Source organism: Lasiodiplodia theobromae (genome assembly GCF_012971845.1).
Source record: "Lasiodiplodia theobromae strain AM2As chromosome Unknown scaffold_57, whole genome shotgun sequence".
NCBI classification, from domain to species: domain Eukaryota; kingdom Fungi; phylum Ascomycota; class Dothideomycetes; order Botryosphaeriales; family Botryosphaeriaceae; genus Lasiodiplodia; species Lasiodiplodia theobromae.
The window spans coordinates 88147-106087 of NW_023336538.1; the positions used below are offsets into that span (position 1 = coordinate 88147).

The 17941-nt window shown below is 56.9% G+C and overlaps 7 protein-coding genes across 7 annotated transcripts; 3 read left to right on the plus strand and 4 right to left on the minus strand.

Annotated features, from left to right (window-relative positions):
• Positions 1-78: 78 nt before the first annotated feature.
• Positions 79-984, minus strand: LTHEOB_12074 (Dienelactone hydrolase; the record flags this gene model as incomplete). Its single annotated transcript, XM_035508901.1, has 4 exons — positions 79-287; positions 341-684; positions 745-841; positions 897-984. 4 exons carry the CDS (start codon positions 982-984, stop codon positions 79-81), a joined length of 738 nt encoding a protein of 245 aa, XP_035365335.1.
• Positions 985-2863: 1879 nt separating this feature from the next.
• Positions 2864-5556, minus strand: LTHEOB_12075 (Vacuolar transporter chaperone 4; the record flags this gene model as incomplete). Its single annotated transcript, XM_035508902.1, has 4 exons — positions 2864-3120; positions 3185-4907; positions 5026-5470; positions 5552-5556. 4 exons carry the CDS (start codon positions 5554-5556, stop codon positions 2864-2866), a joined length of 2430 nt encoding a protein of 809 aa, XP_035365336.1.
• A 718-nt stretch (positions 5557-6274) lies between these two features.
• On the plus strand, positions 6275-7534 carry LTHEOB_12076 (Nad-binding rossmann fold oxidoreductase family protein; the record flags this gene model as incomplete). The annotated part of the gene is made up of 2 exons (XM_035508903.1): positions 6275-6863; positions 6915-7534. 2 exons carry the CDS (start codon positions 6275-6277, stop codon positions 7532-7534), a joined length of 1209 nt encoding a protein of 402 aa, XP_035365337.1.
• Positions 7535-9041: 1507 nt separating this feature from the next.
• On the plus strand, positions 9042-10564 carry LTHEOB_12077 (Monocarboxylate permease protein; the record flags this gene model as incomplete). The annotated part of the gene is made up of 2 exons (XM_035508904.1): positions 9042-9482; positions 9551-10564. 2 exons carry the CDS (start codon positions 9042-9044, stop codon positions 10562-10564), a joined length of 1455 nt encoding a protein of 484 aa, XP_035365338.1.
• A 631-nt stretch (positions 10565-11195) lies between these two features.
• On the minus strand, positions 11196-12380 carry LTHEOB_12078 (RNA ligase/cyclic nucleotide phosphodiesterase; the record flags this gene model as incomplete). Its single annotated transcript, XM_035508905.1, has 3 exons — positions 11196-11878; positions 11956-12199; positions 12258-12380. 3 exons carry the CDS (start codon positions 12378-12380, stop codon positions 11196-11198), a joined length of 1050 nt encoding a protein of 349 aa, XP_035365339.1.
• A 720-nt stretch (positions 12381-13100) lies between these two features.
• On the minus strand, positions 13101-15161 carry LTHEOB_12079 (Nucleic acid binding OB-fold tRNA/helicase-type; the record flags this gene model as incomplete). Its single annotated transcript, XM_035508906.1, has 5 exons — positions 13101-13215; positions 13271-14163; positions 14215-14779; positions 14829-14919; positions 14975-15161. 5 exons carry the CDS (start codon positions 15159-15161, stop codon positions 13101-13103), a joined length of 1851 nt encoding a protein of 616 aa, XP_035365340.1.
• A 346-nt stretch (positions 15162-15507) lies between these two features.
• LTHEOB_12080 (Dienelactone hydrolase) lies at positions 15508-16798 on the plus strand (the record flags this gene model as incomplete). The annotated part of the gene is made up of 8 exons (XM_035508908.1): positions 15508-15582; positions 15631-15658; positions 15711-15733; positions 15785-15811; positions 15860-16008; positions 16064-16440; positions 16487-16654; positions 16704-16798. 8 exons carry the CDS (start codon positions 15508-15510, stop codon positions 16796-16798), a joined length of 942 nt encoding a protein of 313 aa, XP_035365341.1.
• Positions 16799-17941: the final 1143 nt, after the last annotated feature.

The following is a 17941-nucleotide window of genomic DNA, read 5'->3' on the forward strand; positions in this document are numbered from 1 at the left end:
AACAATCATACACCGGAATTGACGCTAATTCACATTCCGTTCATTGGTATCATTCATCCACCCCGGTCTATTCCTTTCTTAAGCCTTGACGTGCTCGTCGAACCAAGCGACGGCCTGGTAAAATGCCTGCTCCTTGGCCCATTTGATCTGCCTCTGGGACAGGTCGCCACGGACGGCGAAGCCGTGCGAGACGCCGGAGAAGAGGTTGATCTGGTAGGTAGCCTTGATGTCGAGGAGGATGTCCTCGGACTCGCGACGCTTGGGGGCGGGGAAGATGGAGTCGGTCTCTGCACGCGCGTCAGCCCCTCTGGAAACGCCATTGTCGGGGAATGTCACTCACCGGCAGCCGAGATGCTCAAGGGGCCCTGGGTGGCCTTGAGCTCGTCGGCATCGACGAACGAGGGGTGGGCGATGTAGCCGACGTCGATCTGGTTGTCCTTGAGGAAGCGGACGACGTACTTGGCGCCGAAGCAGTAGCCGGCGGCGCCCAGGCGCTTGACACCCAGCTTGCCCTTGAGCTCCTTGATGACGGTGTCGACGATGGGGTCGACCTGGTCCTTGCCGTGACTGGCGAGCCACTTGGGCAGCTCGAAGCTGGGGGGCATGTCGACCGGGGCGGCATCGCCGTTGAAAAGGTCGGGGATGGCGACGAAGTAGCCGTTTGCGGCAAATTGGTCGGCCAATCTGTGCAAATCCGACGTCAGCAAGGCCTGGACGGAGCGCAGAGCCAGGAGAGAAGCTTACAGCTGGACGTTGATAAACTCGTGGCCGAAGATGTCGGTGATGATCAGGACGGCATTCTCGGTGCTCTTGTTCTCAGGGTAGACGACGTAGGTGTTGACTGCGAGGAGCGTGAGCGAGCTGGCGGGCTTGCAGCTTGGTGCACGGTGACGTACTGCCAGCGACCTTCTCAATCTTGCCAGCAGAAGCACCTTCGTGCTTGAAGCCGGTGGTGCAGCACTTTCCGGGCGGGTTGGAGGCCATTGTAGCGGATTGAGTTCTGGGAACGATGACGGGGGAGATGCGAGCTTGGAGAGGGGTCGGCAGGCGCCCTTCATTTATCTCGCTGCCCCTCCATGGTGGAGCGTCGGTTGCGTCTCGGATTTGTCAGTGGGGGGACGTAGCGGGGACCGTGAACGAGGGTTGACGACATCGCCAATCTGCTGCAGGAAGCCGGGCCGCCCACTATTTCGAGCGCTGGCGGCAACCAAGCTTCGCAGCATCAGTGGATCTTTCACCGTCGCCGGTCAACAACGGTCGGCATACTGCACCGGGCAAATGATCACCTCTCTTCGAGAAGCCTCTCCGCCGGACCTCCGTGAGAGCCAAAATGTGATGTTTGTTAATCGCCGTTATCTCCACGCCTCTCGCCAATCTGGGCTGCGGAACGGCGCTTTCGGACGGTCCGCTTCCCGCAGGAACAAGCTTTACCCTGGACTTTAGAGTGCTGGCCAGCACCTCTACCCGCACGTCCCGACAGGGGCACCTCGCAGCCACGCTCGTCTCCCAATCTCGTCCTCACCGCGCTCGATCGACCGGACATAAGCCGCGCCCCGGCCTTGTTTCCGGTCCTCCGTTGCCGTACCACCTATCTGACCGGCGCCTCAGGAGAGACCGGCCTCCGTTGCTGGGGTACGGAGTACGGATTGTCTGTCCACCGTTTCGGATGGAGCTTTGCAATGTGCCGAAGGACCGTGAAATATGCATGTTAAGTGTCGGCGCTTTCAAGCATGGCTTCCCCCATTCCATCACAGCCCTTGCTGTCTTTCGCTTTGGACGAGAATACGGGTGCCTCTTTTCGCAACCTACCATGCCCTGTAAAGGTAGAAAGCTGGACAACTGAAACATTAACCAATATCGACACATTCTGCTCCTTTTTTTTTCTCCACTACGCACATCGAAATGTAAATTTCCCACTTTCAGCCCCTCCAGCCGCAAAGCTGCGACGGCCCACCAACCTACGCACGTCCTCGCCGGAGGAAACCCCATCCCGAGCCAACACATTTCCCCCACCACGCCCTCTTTTTCTTCCACGCTACGACCACGCCGTGGGCAGGGTCCAACGGTCACCGCAACCTTCGCCACCGCTTCAGTAGACAAGGCTGTTGAATAACATGCGATACATCGGTTACTGCGCAGCATCTACGAGACGGCAAGAGACTGTCCCACCCATCATTGTCCAGCTTCCCCAGTTCTCGTTGCATCTAGTCCGCAAGAAGTGACATATTCGCAAAACCATGCATACCGTGACACCAACGGGGAGCAGTGATCATCTAAACCTGCCGTCAAGTATAACTAATCCTTGCTGGGTATAATTTACTCTTCAATGCTCCTTATCGAGTTGTGCTCGAAGGCTGTTTCAATACTGTCTGTATAGATGCAAAAGTTATGGAACATTTATTCCTTACTCTTGGCTGGAGAATCACAAGTCAAAGTGGGCATTTGCGGAGTGGAATAGAAGTGATATCAGAAGGGGCTATCGCGAGGATGAGACGAAGAAGGCAAGAAGGAGAACCGCTCTCATCCAGCAGGACGCTTCAAGCGTACCTTTAGGCTGGATTGGCCGAGTTGTTTGTTCCAATGGTATCGACGGTTAGTGTAATTATATATTCTTGCAGTTGCCCTTTGTTTATAGGTACAGGGAATAATCTCGCGGCTATTTTTTTCAGACCCGATGCGCTTACAAGAAGATACGTATCTTACACCTATCCTCCATATCACGTACCAAATGCACATTTTCAAACAAACAGAACCACGCGGTAGACGACGAAAAACACATGTACAGAATCAGTAATGACGACAATAACAACTACACTCACCTGCCATACGACCTACCTCCATCCTCTTTCATCACAACACCACCTCAATGGCCCTTCATCCCTCCATCCTTCAAGCCGCCCTTCCAACCTTCGGGATTCGTGAACCTCAGACCGAAACTAATGAAAACCGCGACCAACAGTCCCAGACACAGCGCCGTCGGACCGTACTTGTCGTGGTAGCGCACGGCGCGCCGGTTGCGAATCTTGTCGACGCGCCACAGGTACAGGCCCATGGAATAGAACAGCGAGAAACAGGCGATGATGGTGAAGGCCCATGCCGAGGCGAGAGCGATACCGTCACCTGCGTGTCCATGTTAGCAGGATTTATGATAGGAGAGAGCGAGAAAACAATGAGAGTAGCTTACCAAAGTTGAGCAGCGTAGCCGCAATACTTCCCAGGATGATGGAGAACTCGAGCCAGCTCAGGAACGTGCGTTCGGCAGCAAAGTACACCTTTGGCTCCACGCGGACGGGCACGTGGATCCTCTTGCCCTTGGGCGCCTTGAACCGCTTCACCTCGCCTGTTGCCTTTGGCACGCCCAAGCTATCCCCGGACTCAGGCAGCGGTGTACTGCGCGGGACGGGCTTGGCGCGCTGGAGCGCGGACAGGATCTTCTCGCCGGCCGTGGAGACGGCGTGCTCGAGCTGCTTGCGGCGGTAGTGCCAACCGCCAACACGGCGAGCCTCCTCAAGATCATCGCTGTCTTCATCTTCAGAATCGTACAGTGGGTAGTCGTCCTCAGGTCGAGGGCGCGCTGAGATGCGCTCCTCGATATCGAGATTGTTACCGGGGGCCCCGTTGTTGTCTCCATTGACGGTGGCTCCGTAGTCGCGCCTCTGGTCCAGGTCATGCTGCTCCATGGCATCACGAGCTTCACGCAGACGGCGGAGGCCCTCGTCGTCTTCCGGCGTACCCTCCGGCAAGGCGAGATCATCTTCCTCGTCGCTCTCGTCGTCGTAGCCGGCGCCGCTGGTCGAGATGTCGGCACTCTGTCCCGGACGCTCGATGCCAAAGCGATGGCTGATGGGCTTGCGGATGTCCACGTCCATCTGCGGCATCCAAAAGGGCAGCAGGTGGATACGTTCCGGCTGCAGCTTGGCGGTTCCGTGAATGAACTTGCTGAACTTGGGCACAGCCTCCACCAAGTGGCTGGCCGTGAGTTCTCGAATCCACTGCGGAGGCTCCTGTCCCATCTGCGTCTGAAGCTTGACCTCCAGGACCGCATAGGGGAAGCGTTCCACATCCTCGGGAGGCAGCTGCGAGAAGGGATAGTCGATACCAATGTCCATCCTGCGCCAGTTCTTGCCCGCGCGGTTCCGGCCGTCGAGGTTGTCCTCGCGGGTCATGGTCAGCTCCGTATCCAGAGAGATGCGCACACGAGCGTCTCCGGGGAGCTGGAAGGCCGTGCGGTTGTAGAAGGATCTAGTGACGGGTACCAGCTTGCGCGTGATGACGCGGTACTGGATCTCGCGTGCGAGCTGTTCCAGATCCGCAATCTCTTTTGGGCTCTTCTTGCCCTCCTTGCGCATCTTTTCAAAGACCTGATCGACAGTCATCTTGCCGGACAAGAAAGCGTTGACATTCTTCTCTTTCAGAGCGAAACGCGCCTTGACGGACTTTTCGCCGGTCCAATCCTCCCGGTGGGTTTTCCTTTCTACGAAGATGGTGTCCGTTTCCATGCCGCCATACCAACGGAGACGAATTGCCTCGGCGCCCTCGGTCTTCTTCAAGCGGCCGGTGTAGAGCTCCCACGTGTCCGTATTGTCATAGTAGATGGAGGAAATGGCCGAGTCTTTGGGCTCGAACTCCTTGCTGGCGTTGAAGACCAAGACGGGCAGGTGCTTCAAGATGATGAGCTTCAGTTCCGTGATGTTGTCCTGGTGCACCCAGTATTTGGTCGTTTGACGGACGAAGTTCTGCTGAGATCCACCGGCAGCCGAGTCACCCGTGGCCGGGCTCCCGCGAGTGCGGACGAGGTCGTAGAGCTTGGAGAGCTTGACGATGAAGGCATCGTAGTTGTCCTTGAAGAAGGGCTTGGCGCGCAGACGGGCAGCGAATACGGGCTTGAGGTGCCATGAAGTGAGTTTCTACTAGTTCGTTAGCAGCAATCCTACGGTGCCCAAGCCGTCGGCAGCCGACTGCAACCCAACAAGATTAAAATTGCGGAGTGATGCATGTCCATGTCGGAGTCGAAAGGCAACCTACATCATGCTTCTTGATAATCTTCTGGAAGCCGGTGTAGTTCAGCTGGGTGAACTTGGCCAGGTCGTGCACGTCGGCGATGATGTCGCTCAAGTCCTCCTCGAGAGCCTCAAAGTCCTCCTCGGAGGGCGCATCGACGTTCTGGTTCCCATTGTTGGCCTGTTCGGCGCGCTGGATCACGTCGTTGACCTCCTTCTCCGAGACCTTGATGCGGCGCACAATCTCGCCGCTCTTGACCTGCTGGAAGGTGTGGACTTTGTCGAGCTCCTGCTCCAGCTCGTGCACGAAACGCTGCTCGTCCTTCTCGGTCCACTCGACGCGTCGCGAGCCGGTCTTGGCGGTGGTGGAGCCGTCGCCAGCCTTCTTGAGGCTCTCCTTGAGGTCGTCGTAGGAAATGTAGTAGTAGTACCAGTCCTTGATGAGGGAGGTGCGCAACTGCTGGCCGAACCTGGGGTGCGCGGGCGGTCAGTCAAATGTCGGCGCAACGGCGATTGGCGAGAACTGGGATGGTGCAGGGCGCGAAGCCTACCTCATCTTGACGGCTTGAGGCTCTGGACGGCGACGGGTTTCGCAGGGAACGCGGCAATGGGCGACGACGGCACAACGCAACGGGTCGGACGAGGAAAGAGAGTTTTGATGCGCAGTCGAGCCATCCAGCAGCCGCTAAGAGCTCTGGGCGAAGGGTGCGGTGCATCACTTGGGCCCAAGCTCTCGCGGCGAATCACGCCCGCCGCTCGTGCACGTTTTCGCCTTTGCATCCACTTTCCGGCTCCGCTGCGCATCACTCGGCCATCATTGACAACATTGCTACGCCGCGGTGAAGTTTTCGGCCCCTCGCGCACAGATCAAAGACGAGTGGTGGCTGCGTCACTCCGCACGGCTGCCCCGCAACGCAGCCAGCGAATAGCACACCACTCCTCGACGCTATTGCGATTAGGGCAGCCTTGATTTCTAACACTCGTCCCATTTGATGCAATCGCACCTGCTATTTCAAAGCATCGTGCTCGAAATTGTTTGAATTCCCCCGCTGCTTTTACGACTGCACACTGCTTACGCCTCTGCTCCGTCAGAAGCTGCCGCTGCTTTACTATCCCTCGCTGCTCGCGCGGTCAGCAACTGCCGCTGCTTTTGGTCCGTTCCTCATCATATATAGTTTTCGAATTTGAAGCACCATTCTCACTTTCAGTATCCCATCCACTTGTCTTGAAATCAAACTCATCCTTGAAACCACCCAATTGCCCATCTTACTGCAATGGCTCCCATCCGCATCGGCTTCATCGGCCTCAGCGCCACCGGTAGCTGGGGCAGCTCGGCCCATTTGCCATACTTGAAATCCTCTCAAAAGTATCAGATCACGGCGCTGCTCAACTCCAGCGTCGCGTCCGCCGAGGCGGCCATCGCGGCGCACGGCCTCGACCCGGCCACGACCAAAGCCTACGGCTCGCCCGCCGACCTGGCGGCCGACCCGGACATCGACCTGGTCGTCTGCAGCGTGCGCGTCGACAAGCACTTCCCCCTCCTCCGCCCCATCCTGCAGAGCAGCAAGAGCGTCAAGGCCGTCTACTGCGAGTGGCCGCTGGGCGGGAACCTGGCCGAGGCCGAGGAGCTGGCCGCCCTGGCCAAGTCGCGCGGCATCCGGACGCTGGTGGGCTTGCAGGGCCGCCGCACGCCTGTGCTGCAGAAGGTGAAGGAGGTGATTGATTCAGGCAGGATCGGCGAGGTGCTCAGCGTCAACGTGACGGGGACTGCCTACAATTTCGGCGCTGACGATTGGGTGAATCTGGCCTACGTGAACGACAAGAAAGTTGGAGGGAACATGGTGACGATTCATTTCTCACACTGTATGACTGTGCCTCCCTGTATTGACTGTGGATGCTTACCCCTGTTGCTAGATTTCGACACGGTAACCCAGGCTGTCGGGCAACTCTCGTCCTTTTCCTCGATTCTAGAGACTAAAAGGCCGACTGTCAACCTACGGGACAAGCCTTTGTCCTACACGCCCGGTCCTTCTGATCCACCTGCCAAGGTCGTCGAGACGATTTCGCGTGACACGGCCGACCAGATCCTCATCCAAGGACGCTTGGCGTCCGGTGCGCTGATTTCTTACCACTTGCGCGGTGGACTGGAATTCCCAGGCGCCCCCGCCTCCGTATGGTCTATTTACGGTTCTACCGGAGAGATCAGGGTAACCACGGCGTCGGCATCGATTCACATCGGAGGTCCTGGACAGACGCTTCAAGTCCACGATCAAAAGACTGGCCAGGTCGAAACGATCAGCATCGACGCGGAAGACGAGTGGGACCAGAAGGAATATCCGTGGCCTTCGAGGAACGTCGCGAGGCTGTACGAGGCATTTGCGGAAGAGGGCAGGGAGCACGAGTACGCTGATTGGGACGAGGCCATCGTCAGGCATCGGTTTGTGGATGAGCTCTACTGGCGCGAGAAAAAGGACAGCGGCCTGCTCCCCGCGCAGTACGTTAGCGATACCTACGGAAGTTCGCTGGAGCTGTAATGTAGAAATCGCCTACAGGGGAGAATTGGCCATTGAGAGGGTGGTCCATCCGGGCGGATTTGGGTTCAAGGATTATCCGTCCAGTGAGAGAAAGATTTACGATTGATGGTTAGCTGGGAAGACGTCAGATGACGGAAAGCCAATATGACTTGCTCGAAAAAGCGGAAAAAAGACAATCCCGGGGTTGAACGTGCCTCCAATCTCCATTGCGTCGTATATCAGGGGAATGTGCAGGAATTGATGTCGCTCGTGCCACGGAGCCGCTTAGCCATTACTGGGAGACTGGGCCCGTATAAGAGCAGAAGGAAAAATACCGAGGACGAAAAACCCAGGCGATTCGATAGCATGTTCCAGTTGAGAGGTTCTCCCGAGAAAAGAAGTTTGGGTGGGGTCGCACCGGCCACAGCACGCTTGGATTGGGAGATTCTGGAAAAGAAACACTGCGGACCAGGTTTCAGCCCGCCCAGCTGACGAACAGGACGCCCTAATGCGACATGGGGAGTCAATGGCCTGATGTCTTTACCAGAGCGCTGGGAAGCGTGGCAGGTAAACATTGAGAGCGTAAACGGAAACGGGGGATCCGGCAGGAAGAGAAAGGAACGTCAGCAAGCAAGCAAGAATAGTGCCTTGCAACAAGCAGGCAAGGATAGCGAGGCAAGAACAGCGCAGCAAGCGAGAATAGCGCAGCAGGCAAGAATAGCGCGGCACGCTCGTTGACGCATAACAGATCCGATCGAGGCTCTGTTCCTGTGGGAAAGCGGGCGTGCGCGTCGAGTGCGACTAGCAGCCAGCCAGTCTTTCTGCGCGAGCGGGGTGAGCGTGACGCAGGCTGCGATTGCGTCACACAGATGATACTGCGGCTGTCCGCAAAGGGTGATGAGGAGGGGGCTCCGGAGGAACGAGGGGCGAGCGAGCCGCAGCAGTGTATGGTGAGCCAGGTTTCAGAGCGTTTCAGCGGCGTGCAGCTGCACAGCGACGCGCAAAGGCGTTCCGGTACCTGCGTGGCTCGGTCAGATAAGGATGGCCGACTTGGAGTTGTGCATGGCCGAGTGTGAAGGATTGCGGCTTCGGCCTCGCCCTTTCCAGAGTCCGAAGACGAGCGAGGGCGGAAGGCACCAGGCCAACACCACGCGCCAACCACATCCCACACCACCACCACACCGCATCTCAGCTCCGACCCCGGCTCGGGCTCGTGACAGCCATGCTGCTGCATAAGCAGGCACGGGCCGCGGCCGAGCAGAGCTGCTTCTTCTGTAGCGAAGCTTGTCATTCGGCGTTAACGGATCTAGCCTGAGGACCCTCGCTCGGTGCATCCTCTCAGGCGGCTGGAGGGCACGCCACCAGTGCGACGGTCCTCCAAGCCGTCTGCTCTATAAGACCACATGCCCGCCCGTGCCGTAGATCACGCATCTCTTATCAAGCATATCCACCCCGCTGTTTGATCCGGGCACGCAAGCGGCCACCCTTGCCTTTGTTCCAACCGCACACATTCCTCGCCCCCGCCAAAATGTCTTCATCAACATCGCGTTCCCAGTCCGCCGCCTCGTCGGTCAAGGCCATGGAACGCGAGTCCCGGCCCAGCGACCTTGCCGAAAAGAGCAATCACTTGCATGACGCCGAGCCCGCGACCAATCACACCGAGGCAAACACCCTGCCCCAGGTCGAGAATGAGCCGCAAGGCGAGAAGATGCCCAATGGCGACGCAGAGAAGGCCGGCCCGCCCCAGGCGCCGCCGAACCCGATGATGGACCCCAAGAGTTTCCCCGATGGCGGGCTCGATGCGTGGTTGTGCGTGCTGGGCGGCTTCTGCGCTCTCTTCTGCAGCTTTGGTTGGATCAATTGCATCGGCGTCTTCCAGGAGTACTACCAAACCCATCAATTGAGCCAGTACTCGGCGAGCACCATCTCCTGGATTCCGTCGTGTGAAGCGTTCATGATGTTCTTTGGCGTAAGTGACCTCCGCCCCCGCCCCCCCAAAACACCACCACCAACCTCGCTCGCTAACCTCACATCTAGGGCCCCGTAATCGGTAAACTTTACGACAACTACGGGCCGCGCTGGATCCTCCTCGTCGGAACTTTCCTGCACGTTTTCGGCTTAATGATGACGAGCCTTTCTGAAAAATACTACCAGTTCATCCTAGCGCAAGGTATCGTCTCTTCCATGGGGGCGAGCGCCATCTTCTACCCGGCCATGTCCACCAACGCCACCTGGTTCTTCCGCCGGCGCGCCCTCGCCTTTGGCTTGATGGCCGCCGGCTCGTCCATCGGCGGTGTGTGTTTTCCCCTTCTCGTCTCGCACCTCATCCCCCAGGTCGGATTTCCCTGGACCATGCGCATCTGCGCCTTCCTGATCCTCTTCCTTATGGGCATTGGAAATCTTACGATTAAGTCGCGCATCCCGCCCATGCCGAAGCCGCTGGCCCCTATCGAATTCCTGCTGCCGTTCAAGGAGCTCCCTTATCTCTTCTTAACGATCGGATCCTTCCTCTTCTTCATGGGCATGTTCCTTCCCATCAACTACCTGATTGTGCAAGCCACAGCCGAAGGCATGTCTGCTCGGCTGGCCGGCTACCTCATCCCCATCCTCAACGCCCTGTCTCTCTTCGGCCGAATTCTGCCGGGCTACGTTGGCGACAAGGTCGGCCGCTACAACGTGATGCTAGTTCTCTGCTCGCTGACCGCCGTGCTCGACCTGGCGCTGTGGATCCCGGCCTCCGGAAACGCCGCCCTCATCGTCTTCGCCGCCGCCTATGGCTTCGGCAGCGGCGCCTTCGTCTCCATGGCACCCGCCCTCATCGCCCAGATCTCCGACGTGCGCAAAATCGGCGTCCGTACGGGGGCGATGTTTGCAGTGATCAGTATTGCTGCCCTCATCTCCAACCCCATCGCCGGCGCCATTGTTGCCGCCGAGAACGGGAGCTTCACCGGCCTGAAGATCTTTTGCGGCGTCATGCAGATAGCCGGCGCCGTCTTCATCCTGTTCAGCAGGACGGCATTGGTGGGATTGAAGTTGAAGGTCAAGGTTTGAGGGATTCTCGTCCTTTTGGGAAACAAAAAATAGTTGCTTTTAATGATTTTAGCGGTCCTATTTGAACAACCTCAGACGGACGAGATGACGAAAAAGATTGATAGACGTTGGAAACAAAATAATGAGAGGGTCCGTCTGGAACGACCTCGTTATTGGTTCTTTTTTGAGATATCCTGTAAATTGTTTCTTGGGATTCAGCATAAATACTCAACTCCAAAAACTAGACGAGATTTCTGATTACAACCTAAACTAAAGTCTTCTAGTCGATATATGACAAACTAAACTGCAGGTGATCACATTAAACGCTGATATTCCAGCAGTTCCATGATGCCTAACTCTGATTGAGTATTGTAGAGGCAAGCTGCAACGTACAGCCCCCTCTCACAGCCGACGGCTAGCGCGGATTTGTTTTTTGCTCATGTCATGGGCAGTTGAAGCTATCATCCGGACGTGTATGTGGAATTTTTAATTCGACGTTCTCGTCCGGACGATAGCTTCAACTACCCACATATGTCATTTTTCAAAGAAAGAGCCGAGGCGTAATGACTGGATTGTTGTAAACGGTGTGAGCTCTGTCGTTACTAGGTCTATACCATCTATCCGCTCTACTACTACATGAGCTGCTAGGCCCTCAGAACCCCTCCCCAAGCATCACCGTCTCCCCACCACTCCCATACCACAGCGTGCCCCTTCTGCAATCCAACCCCTTCCCTTCCCCGACCACCCACTCGCCACCCTCCTTGATGCCCTGTCCCTCCACCCTCGGCCAAAACTCCTCCTTCAACCACGCATTCACCTCCTCGATCCTCTCCACCAACTTCCGCACCTTCTCCCCATCGACCTTCCCCTTCTCCCCCTCGACCCAAAAGTCCTCGTCACGGATGAACCTCGCAACCGTCAGGTGCGCGCTCGGCACGACGTACCTGCTATCGACCTTGACGCCGGCCTCGGTCGCCTTTGCGAACAGGTCCCTGCGCAGGTGGTGGTACGTGTACGCGTCGTCCTCGGGCCTCCTCTCGCGCCCGGCCGAGTCGACGAGCGGCTTCACTCCGTTAGCAGCAGCAGCAGCGCCACCGACCAGGCCCTCGCCGTCCGCGGCGGGCACGAAGCTGAGGGCGATGGCCGAGGCGTCGAAGCCGAGCAGGGGCCGCACGAGGCGGGCGCGGTGGTGCGGCGAGGACGACGGGTGGTTCGCCAGCGCGGGGACCGCCGGCGTGAGCTGCGCGAGGAGCGTGGCGATCTCTTCGGCGGTGCGCGAGTGCGTGATCTCGAGGGCGGTCATGTGGAGAGAAGTCTGGGGCATGAGCCAGAGGTCTGGCGAGGACAGCGGTCAGCATGAAACGGACAAGGCGGGTTGATTCGCCTGTGGCGTTGGGTATCGAAGAGCATACTTGGAACAACATCCTTCAGCTTCTCCTGGCATGCCTTCACCAGCGCCTTAACCTTCTCTGGTGGCCTCGCCCAGAACACCAAGCAGTTCCTCGTGTCGACGAAGCCTGGCTCAATGCTTGGGTCCTCCAGGCGTAGCAGAATCGGGTCGACCATGACACCTGCAAAGTCAGGAGCGAGAAGTTTCTCCTTCTGTGCGGCATTGCGGGCTTCGCGGTGCGTCGAATAGCGCGTTTGCATCTCTTTCTGCGGTGGGCGGTAAGCGAGGTGTACCAAGCACACATGTCTTATGCTGGAGGCGTACTGGATCTTCTTTCGACGCAGCAATGAGGGCATCGTAGGGATTGGTAAAGGCACTCATGTCCACTCCACTGAAGTCATCGTAGGCGGGCGTGACCGTCCTGGCAGGGGCGTGTGGCGTTTCCATGCTGGAATAATCAGAGGCCTATCTGGAGAGAGATGTGTGGGCCAGGCTGGCAAGTGATACCTCTCGATAAGAATCTTTGCAGGCCTATTGAAGCTTTTGAATACCCCTCGATAAGGGTTGTCGCAACCGGCCACGTGTTTTGGACTCCAAACAAAACTATGCGTGGGTTCTAGCGTACTGTAAAGTTAATCGGCGACGTGACACAGTAGGTATGATCATTGATACTCACACTTGACCCCTTTGGAAATTCAACGCAAGCTGTCGCTGGAGAGAGGTTTCGGCGAAGCTGAGTGAACACCGGGGGATCTGCCGCTAGCCCGGGCGCACGAGCCACTATTTTTAGCATGGGGTATGGCACAGACCTTCCTGATATGTCACCAACCTGCAGAAATAGTCCATGACAATGGTATTCACCCAGAACAGAAGGCCTAACCCCACCCCTGAGTGTACATAGTCTACTAGTCGCCGTGCATTAATCCACCATGGTTTCAACATCTCCTCCAAAGCAAAATCACATTTCTCGGTATAAGCGCATTGACAACCGAGCTATACCAGCCATTCCTAACCACACACGCGGTCTTGTCTTGTGCATTCCTAGCGCGTTCGTGTATGTCCCCTCCCAACGCCAGGCCATGTAAGATTTTCCCCAGAAAAAGAAATTGGTGAATGCCGCCAGAAAGGAAAAAAGTCGCCAAATGCCATCAAAGCTAGCAAAGTCGGCTAGTTGACGAACAGGCTGTCGTCGTTGAGTTGGTACTGCTTGAGCGTTTCGATGAGTGTCGCGCACTCCCTCTGGAAGTTGAGCTCTGATACGCTGGTAACCTGGTAGCGGACTCTGCGTGCATGTTAGACGCCGAAAATGGCAGCGTGGGATCATCAGGGGAAAATACCTCTGCTGGTCCTGGAAGGTATCCATCTTCGCCTTGACGTTGAAGATCAACGTCTTGCACGTCGCATTCTGGAATGCCTGCTCGGCTTTGCCCGGATTCTCCTCGTCTTCCTTCATCGCCCACAGCTCGTTCGCCGGCATGCCCATGATGGTCCTACCCGATTCGTCGAAGCAGCTGAGCCACAGCTGCCCCGTGTGGTCGCTGACGTTGCACGACATGATGTAACGGTACTCGGGCGCCGAGTGCGTGACGTTGCACTTCTCGCACCTCCATTCGTCCGGATTGACCTCCACGACCTTCTTGTTGCAACCCTGGCTCGCGCAGGCCGGGTAGGCAAAGTTGTCGTGCTTGATGTACACGACCGTGGCCTTCAGGTTGAAGTACTCTGGCTGGTCCGACATGCCGATCTGCTCGTCGTTCACCTGGGCGATCGTCTTGTACTTCCTGGACCTGGAGACGCCGGTATTGGCTTGCTGGTGCGACATGTAGCTGTCGGTGCGGCCGTTCGCATCGTACCAGCCCTTCAGGTTGTGTGCCTCATCGATGTCGGGGTCGACGTTCATGGAGCCGGAGCTCAACAGACTCAGGCTGCGGCCGCCAAAGTCTGACACTTTGACGCCTTTGAATGCAACAATGGACTCGGGAGAGGCATCGAAGTTCTGGGCGGTGGGACCCCAGATGGTGAGGCGCACCGAGTGCATGCTGTTGTCTACAATGGTCAGTTCTCTCTTCTGGTACGGCTTGCTCGTAGTCTTCGAGATGATTTCCGAGACCTCGCCGACATCCTTGAGGACGCCAATGGTGTCAATAGTCGTGTTGGGTTCCACGCTCTGCAGATCACCGATGCTCGTAAAGTTGTAGCGGACTTGGGGAATACTGTCGGGATCGTCGGCCTACTCCATGGTCAGCATCTCGTAGAGCATAAGGACTAGTGGTGAACGTACGGGCTCGACGATCGAGTCGTTTTGGAACGTGAGTTCGTAGTCGTTGTTCACGTTTGAAAACTGCTTCTTTGCCAACTTGACGGCGCAATTCGAGATGTAGTAGACGCCACCTTCTCTGAACTGGTCATACAGCTGGTCGCACTGCTCCTTGAAGCCGGTAGCCCTGATCTCGCCGCTCTCATCCAGCAGGTTAACACTAAACAGCTTTCCCTCGCCGTTCTTGTTGTGCCACGTCTTGACCTCACTCTTGTGCACACAGCGCGCCTTGATCGTCCATTTATGCGTGTACGGGGAAAGCGCCTCGATGGGGAATAGTTGGGCGAGGCCTGCAGGGGGGCCGTTGCGGGACACAAGCGCCGTTGACTGCTGCTCGCGCTTGATGGCAGGCTTGCTGACGTTGTTGATGTTGTTGCCGTAAAATGCACCGCCGCCGATTTCCGCAGGCTGCTCATTCTTCGGTTCAATCTTAGGAGCGGGGTTGTTGGGCTCGAGAGCGACAGGGCTTCCCAGCTTCTCGAGCTCGCCGTATTCGGGCAGGACTTCCAGCTCGATGACGACGAGAATCCTGAACGGAAATTAGCTGGTGCGCCGTCGTATCGCAGAGAGATGCTTACTTTCGGTCCTTGATGATCTGGGGGTGGAAGCCTTTGAGGCGCACCATGACTCCCTTCTTCAGTTGGCCGCTGGTGATGACGGTGTTCATCTCTGGGGGAGCGTACGTCAGCCTAGCCCGCCGGCGTGGCCGAAGAGGAAAACGTACGCTGGGCAAGCATGCTTTGGATGAAATTGTCCATGTCGCTGAGCACGATGCGGTATCTTTCCTCGCCAGCCTTGTTGTCCATGTGCTTGATCTGCACGCATTGCAGAATGGGGTGGCCGACGGCCTCGGGCCCTTGGTCGAAGATGTTGCGGAGAGACCCGCGAGAAATGTCTGCCTCGGCCGACATGATGCGCTCGCGTTGATTCGTCTCTGATTGCGATGAAAGGCGTTGAGAATTGGCGGCGATCGGGGGTGGAGAGGGCGAAAAGTGCGAGGTGGCGGGGCTCGGTGGTGGTGGTGTTTGGCGGATAAAACGAGCAGCGCGTGGTAAGAGGCAGACGCGTCGGAGGCGCGTCGGCGTGTGCGCGCGAGATTAGGGTCCGTGCTTCCAGGCAGCTGCCAAGCTCCGGTCACCGACCCCGCTCCGCCCCGCCGCATGGACCCTGGCGGGCGCAGCGCAGTCGTCACTGCCCTTGTCGTCACGGACGTCCGTCGTCTCTCGCATCCCTCACTCCTTGAAATCCGCCCCAACCATGGCTGACCAAGACGTCGCAACCAGAGCGCCCGAAAGCGACGTCCAAGAAGACGCCTCGCAGCCCACCATGACCGTAAGTTTTCCCTCACTCTCACACGCGACGCCGCTCACAGCTTGGCAGGAGCACTGCGCCAGTGATCGGCCCACCCGTACGTAGCCCCGGAATACAGGCTGAGAAAAGAAGCGCTAACTGTAAGCCAGCTGCTGGGGAAGTCTCGACTGGAGTAAGTCTCTGCGGAGGCCAGAAGACCCCCGCATGAGCTCACCAATAGCAGGAGATCACCAAGCTCAATGGCGTAGACGTACGTCCACAACCATGCTTCGTATGCGCAAACCTGAAAATGAGTTAGGTCTACATCGCGAAGCCCAGCGACTACCCGCATTCGCCCTCGAAGCTCCTCCTACTGCTCACGGGCGGAACCGGCATCAAGTCGACAAACAACCAGCTTCAGGCGGACAAGTATGCGAAAGAGGGCTTCCTCGTCGTGATGCCGGACCAGTACGTCGCGACACTAGCTGACGTGCAGGGCGACTCTTGACTAAATTGACGCCAGGTTCGAGGGTGACCCGGCGCCGAACGCAACCATGCCTGCCAACGAGCAGCCGAGTTTCGTCGAACAGCTCAAGCTCGGTTTCGCCCAGACGACCAAGGCTTTCATGCTGGACATGTGGCTGGCTCGGCACACCCCCGAGAAAGTGCTCCCGATCTTGCACAAAGTGATCGAGGGTGTCAAAGAGGAGTTCGCCGATGCCATCGCGAATGGGGGAGGCATATATGGAGCCGGGTACTGCTTCGGTGCAAGATATATTCTCATTCTTGCTGGAAAGCATTCCGATACGGTCGCGTGGGGCCAGCAGAGCAAGCCTGAAGATGTGGAGAGCGGCGCAGTGGAGAAAGGCCCAGAGATCAAAGTTGGCGCTATCGCCCACCGTGAGTGTTCGAGTCTCTTGCAACCGACTATCGCTAATGGCATCAGCCACGACGATGACTAAGGAGGAGTTGGCGGCCATCGCAGTCCCTGTCTCATTGGCTCTCGTCGAGAACGATCCCGTGTTCCCGGATGAGCTCGCGACGGCGGGCAAAGAAGCGCTCGAAAAGAACGGTGTCGAGCACGAGATCAAGACTTACTCGGGCGTCCCTCACGGTACGTCTATTCTCTGACCTTTCCCCGTCCATGCTAACCATAATGTCAGGCTTCGCCGTGCTTGGAGATTATGAGGACTCTAAGATCACTTCGGAGCAACAGATTGCCTATGGACAGATGCTTGGCTGGCTCCAGACACACTAATGGAGGTTGGGGTCAATACTTCCCATGAGCTTGATATCCGTTATCCTCTACTGATTTTCCTTTCTGCTGTGTTCTCAACTGAACTTGTACGAATGGATGAGCAAATCAATATGCGGTTGCGCTGGCAACCTGACAACAGCTGTCCAAAGCGTGATAGCCCACACCATTTAACAATTCCTTTGTCCGTACCGTGACGCCGCCCATGCAAATTTTACTTTCCGGCCAACGTACGAGTCAGCAAGCCTTCCTCTTATATCAACTCCACGTCTCCTGCCAGCACTCGCTCCCTTACGACCCTCCATCTCACCACTACTACATCGCCTCGCCTGATCTCAAAGTCCCTATCCTCCTCGACAGAGCCAACACTGACGACACCAACATCTCTCAGCGCTCTGCAAAATACTGCAGTGTCTAGATCAGGCGTATCTATCATACTTATGCCGCCAGCCTTGTCATCCAAGCGTTGTAATTGGGGCGGAAAGGATGAAAGGAAAGATGCGTCGTAGTGTCGCGAAAGTAGTGCATGATGCTGCTCTAGATATTGGCGTTCAGGCAAGGAGAGATAGGCGAGCGTTTCGGGCGTGTTGAGGATGTGGATGGGGTGCTTATCGATCTATCAATTCAAATTTAGCAATCCACGCACTCGTTTTCTGTCGAGGTAAGAAAGAAAAAACATACCTTTGCTATCCTCGCGCGCAAGAATGACCTCACCAAGAATTTAAACCGCTCCAGCTCAGTTTGGTAGAGTATGAGTCGAAAATTCGTTTTCGGGTCCATATTTCCCGTTTGCTCCTCGACGAGTTCAATCTGTCGACCGGCAATGCCGTTTGCGATTAGTCTCCCGTTTCCCAGTCGCACCATATAGTTTTATTAGAGTTAAGAAATGACCGAAAACCAGGTCCCCATATGCCCTGCCAGCCCGGCGACTCAACACGGACCCTCCCTCCCTCGTTCGCTCTCTTCAACGAAGGGGGTTTCACTGAACATCTGCTGACCCCAAAAGGCGAATCCCCCTGGCAACGACCGTCCGAAAACGTTCGAGCGATGGGTGAACGGGGAAAAAAGAACAAAGGCAGGAACATACCTGCTTTCTCACCCTGTCCAACACTCGTTCCATCAACGCATCCGGGTACGGCAGTATCT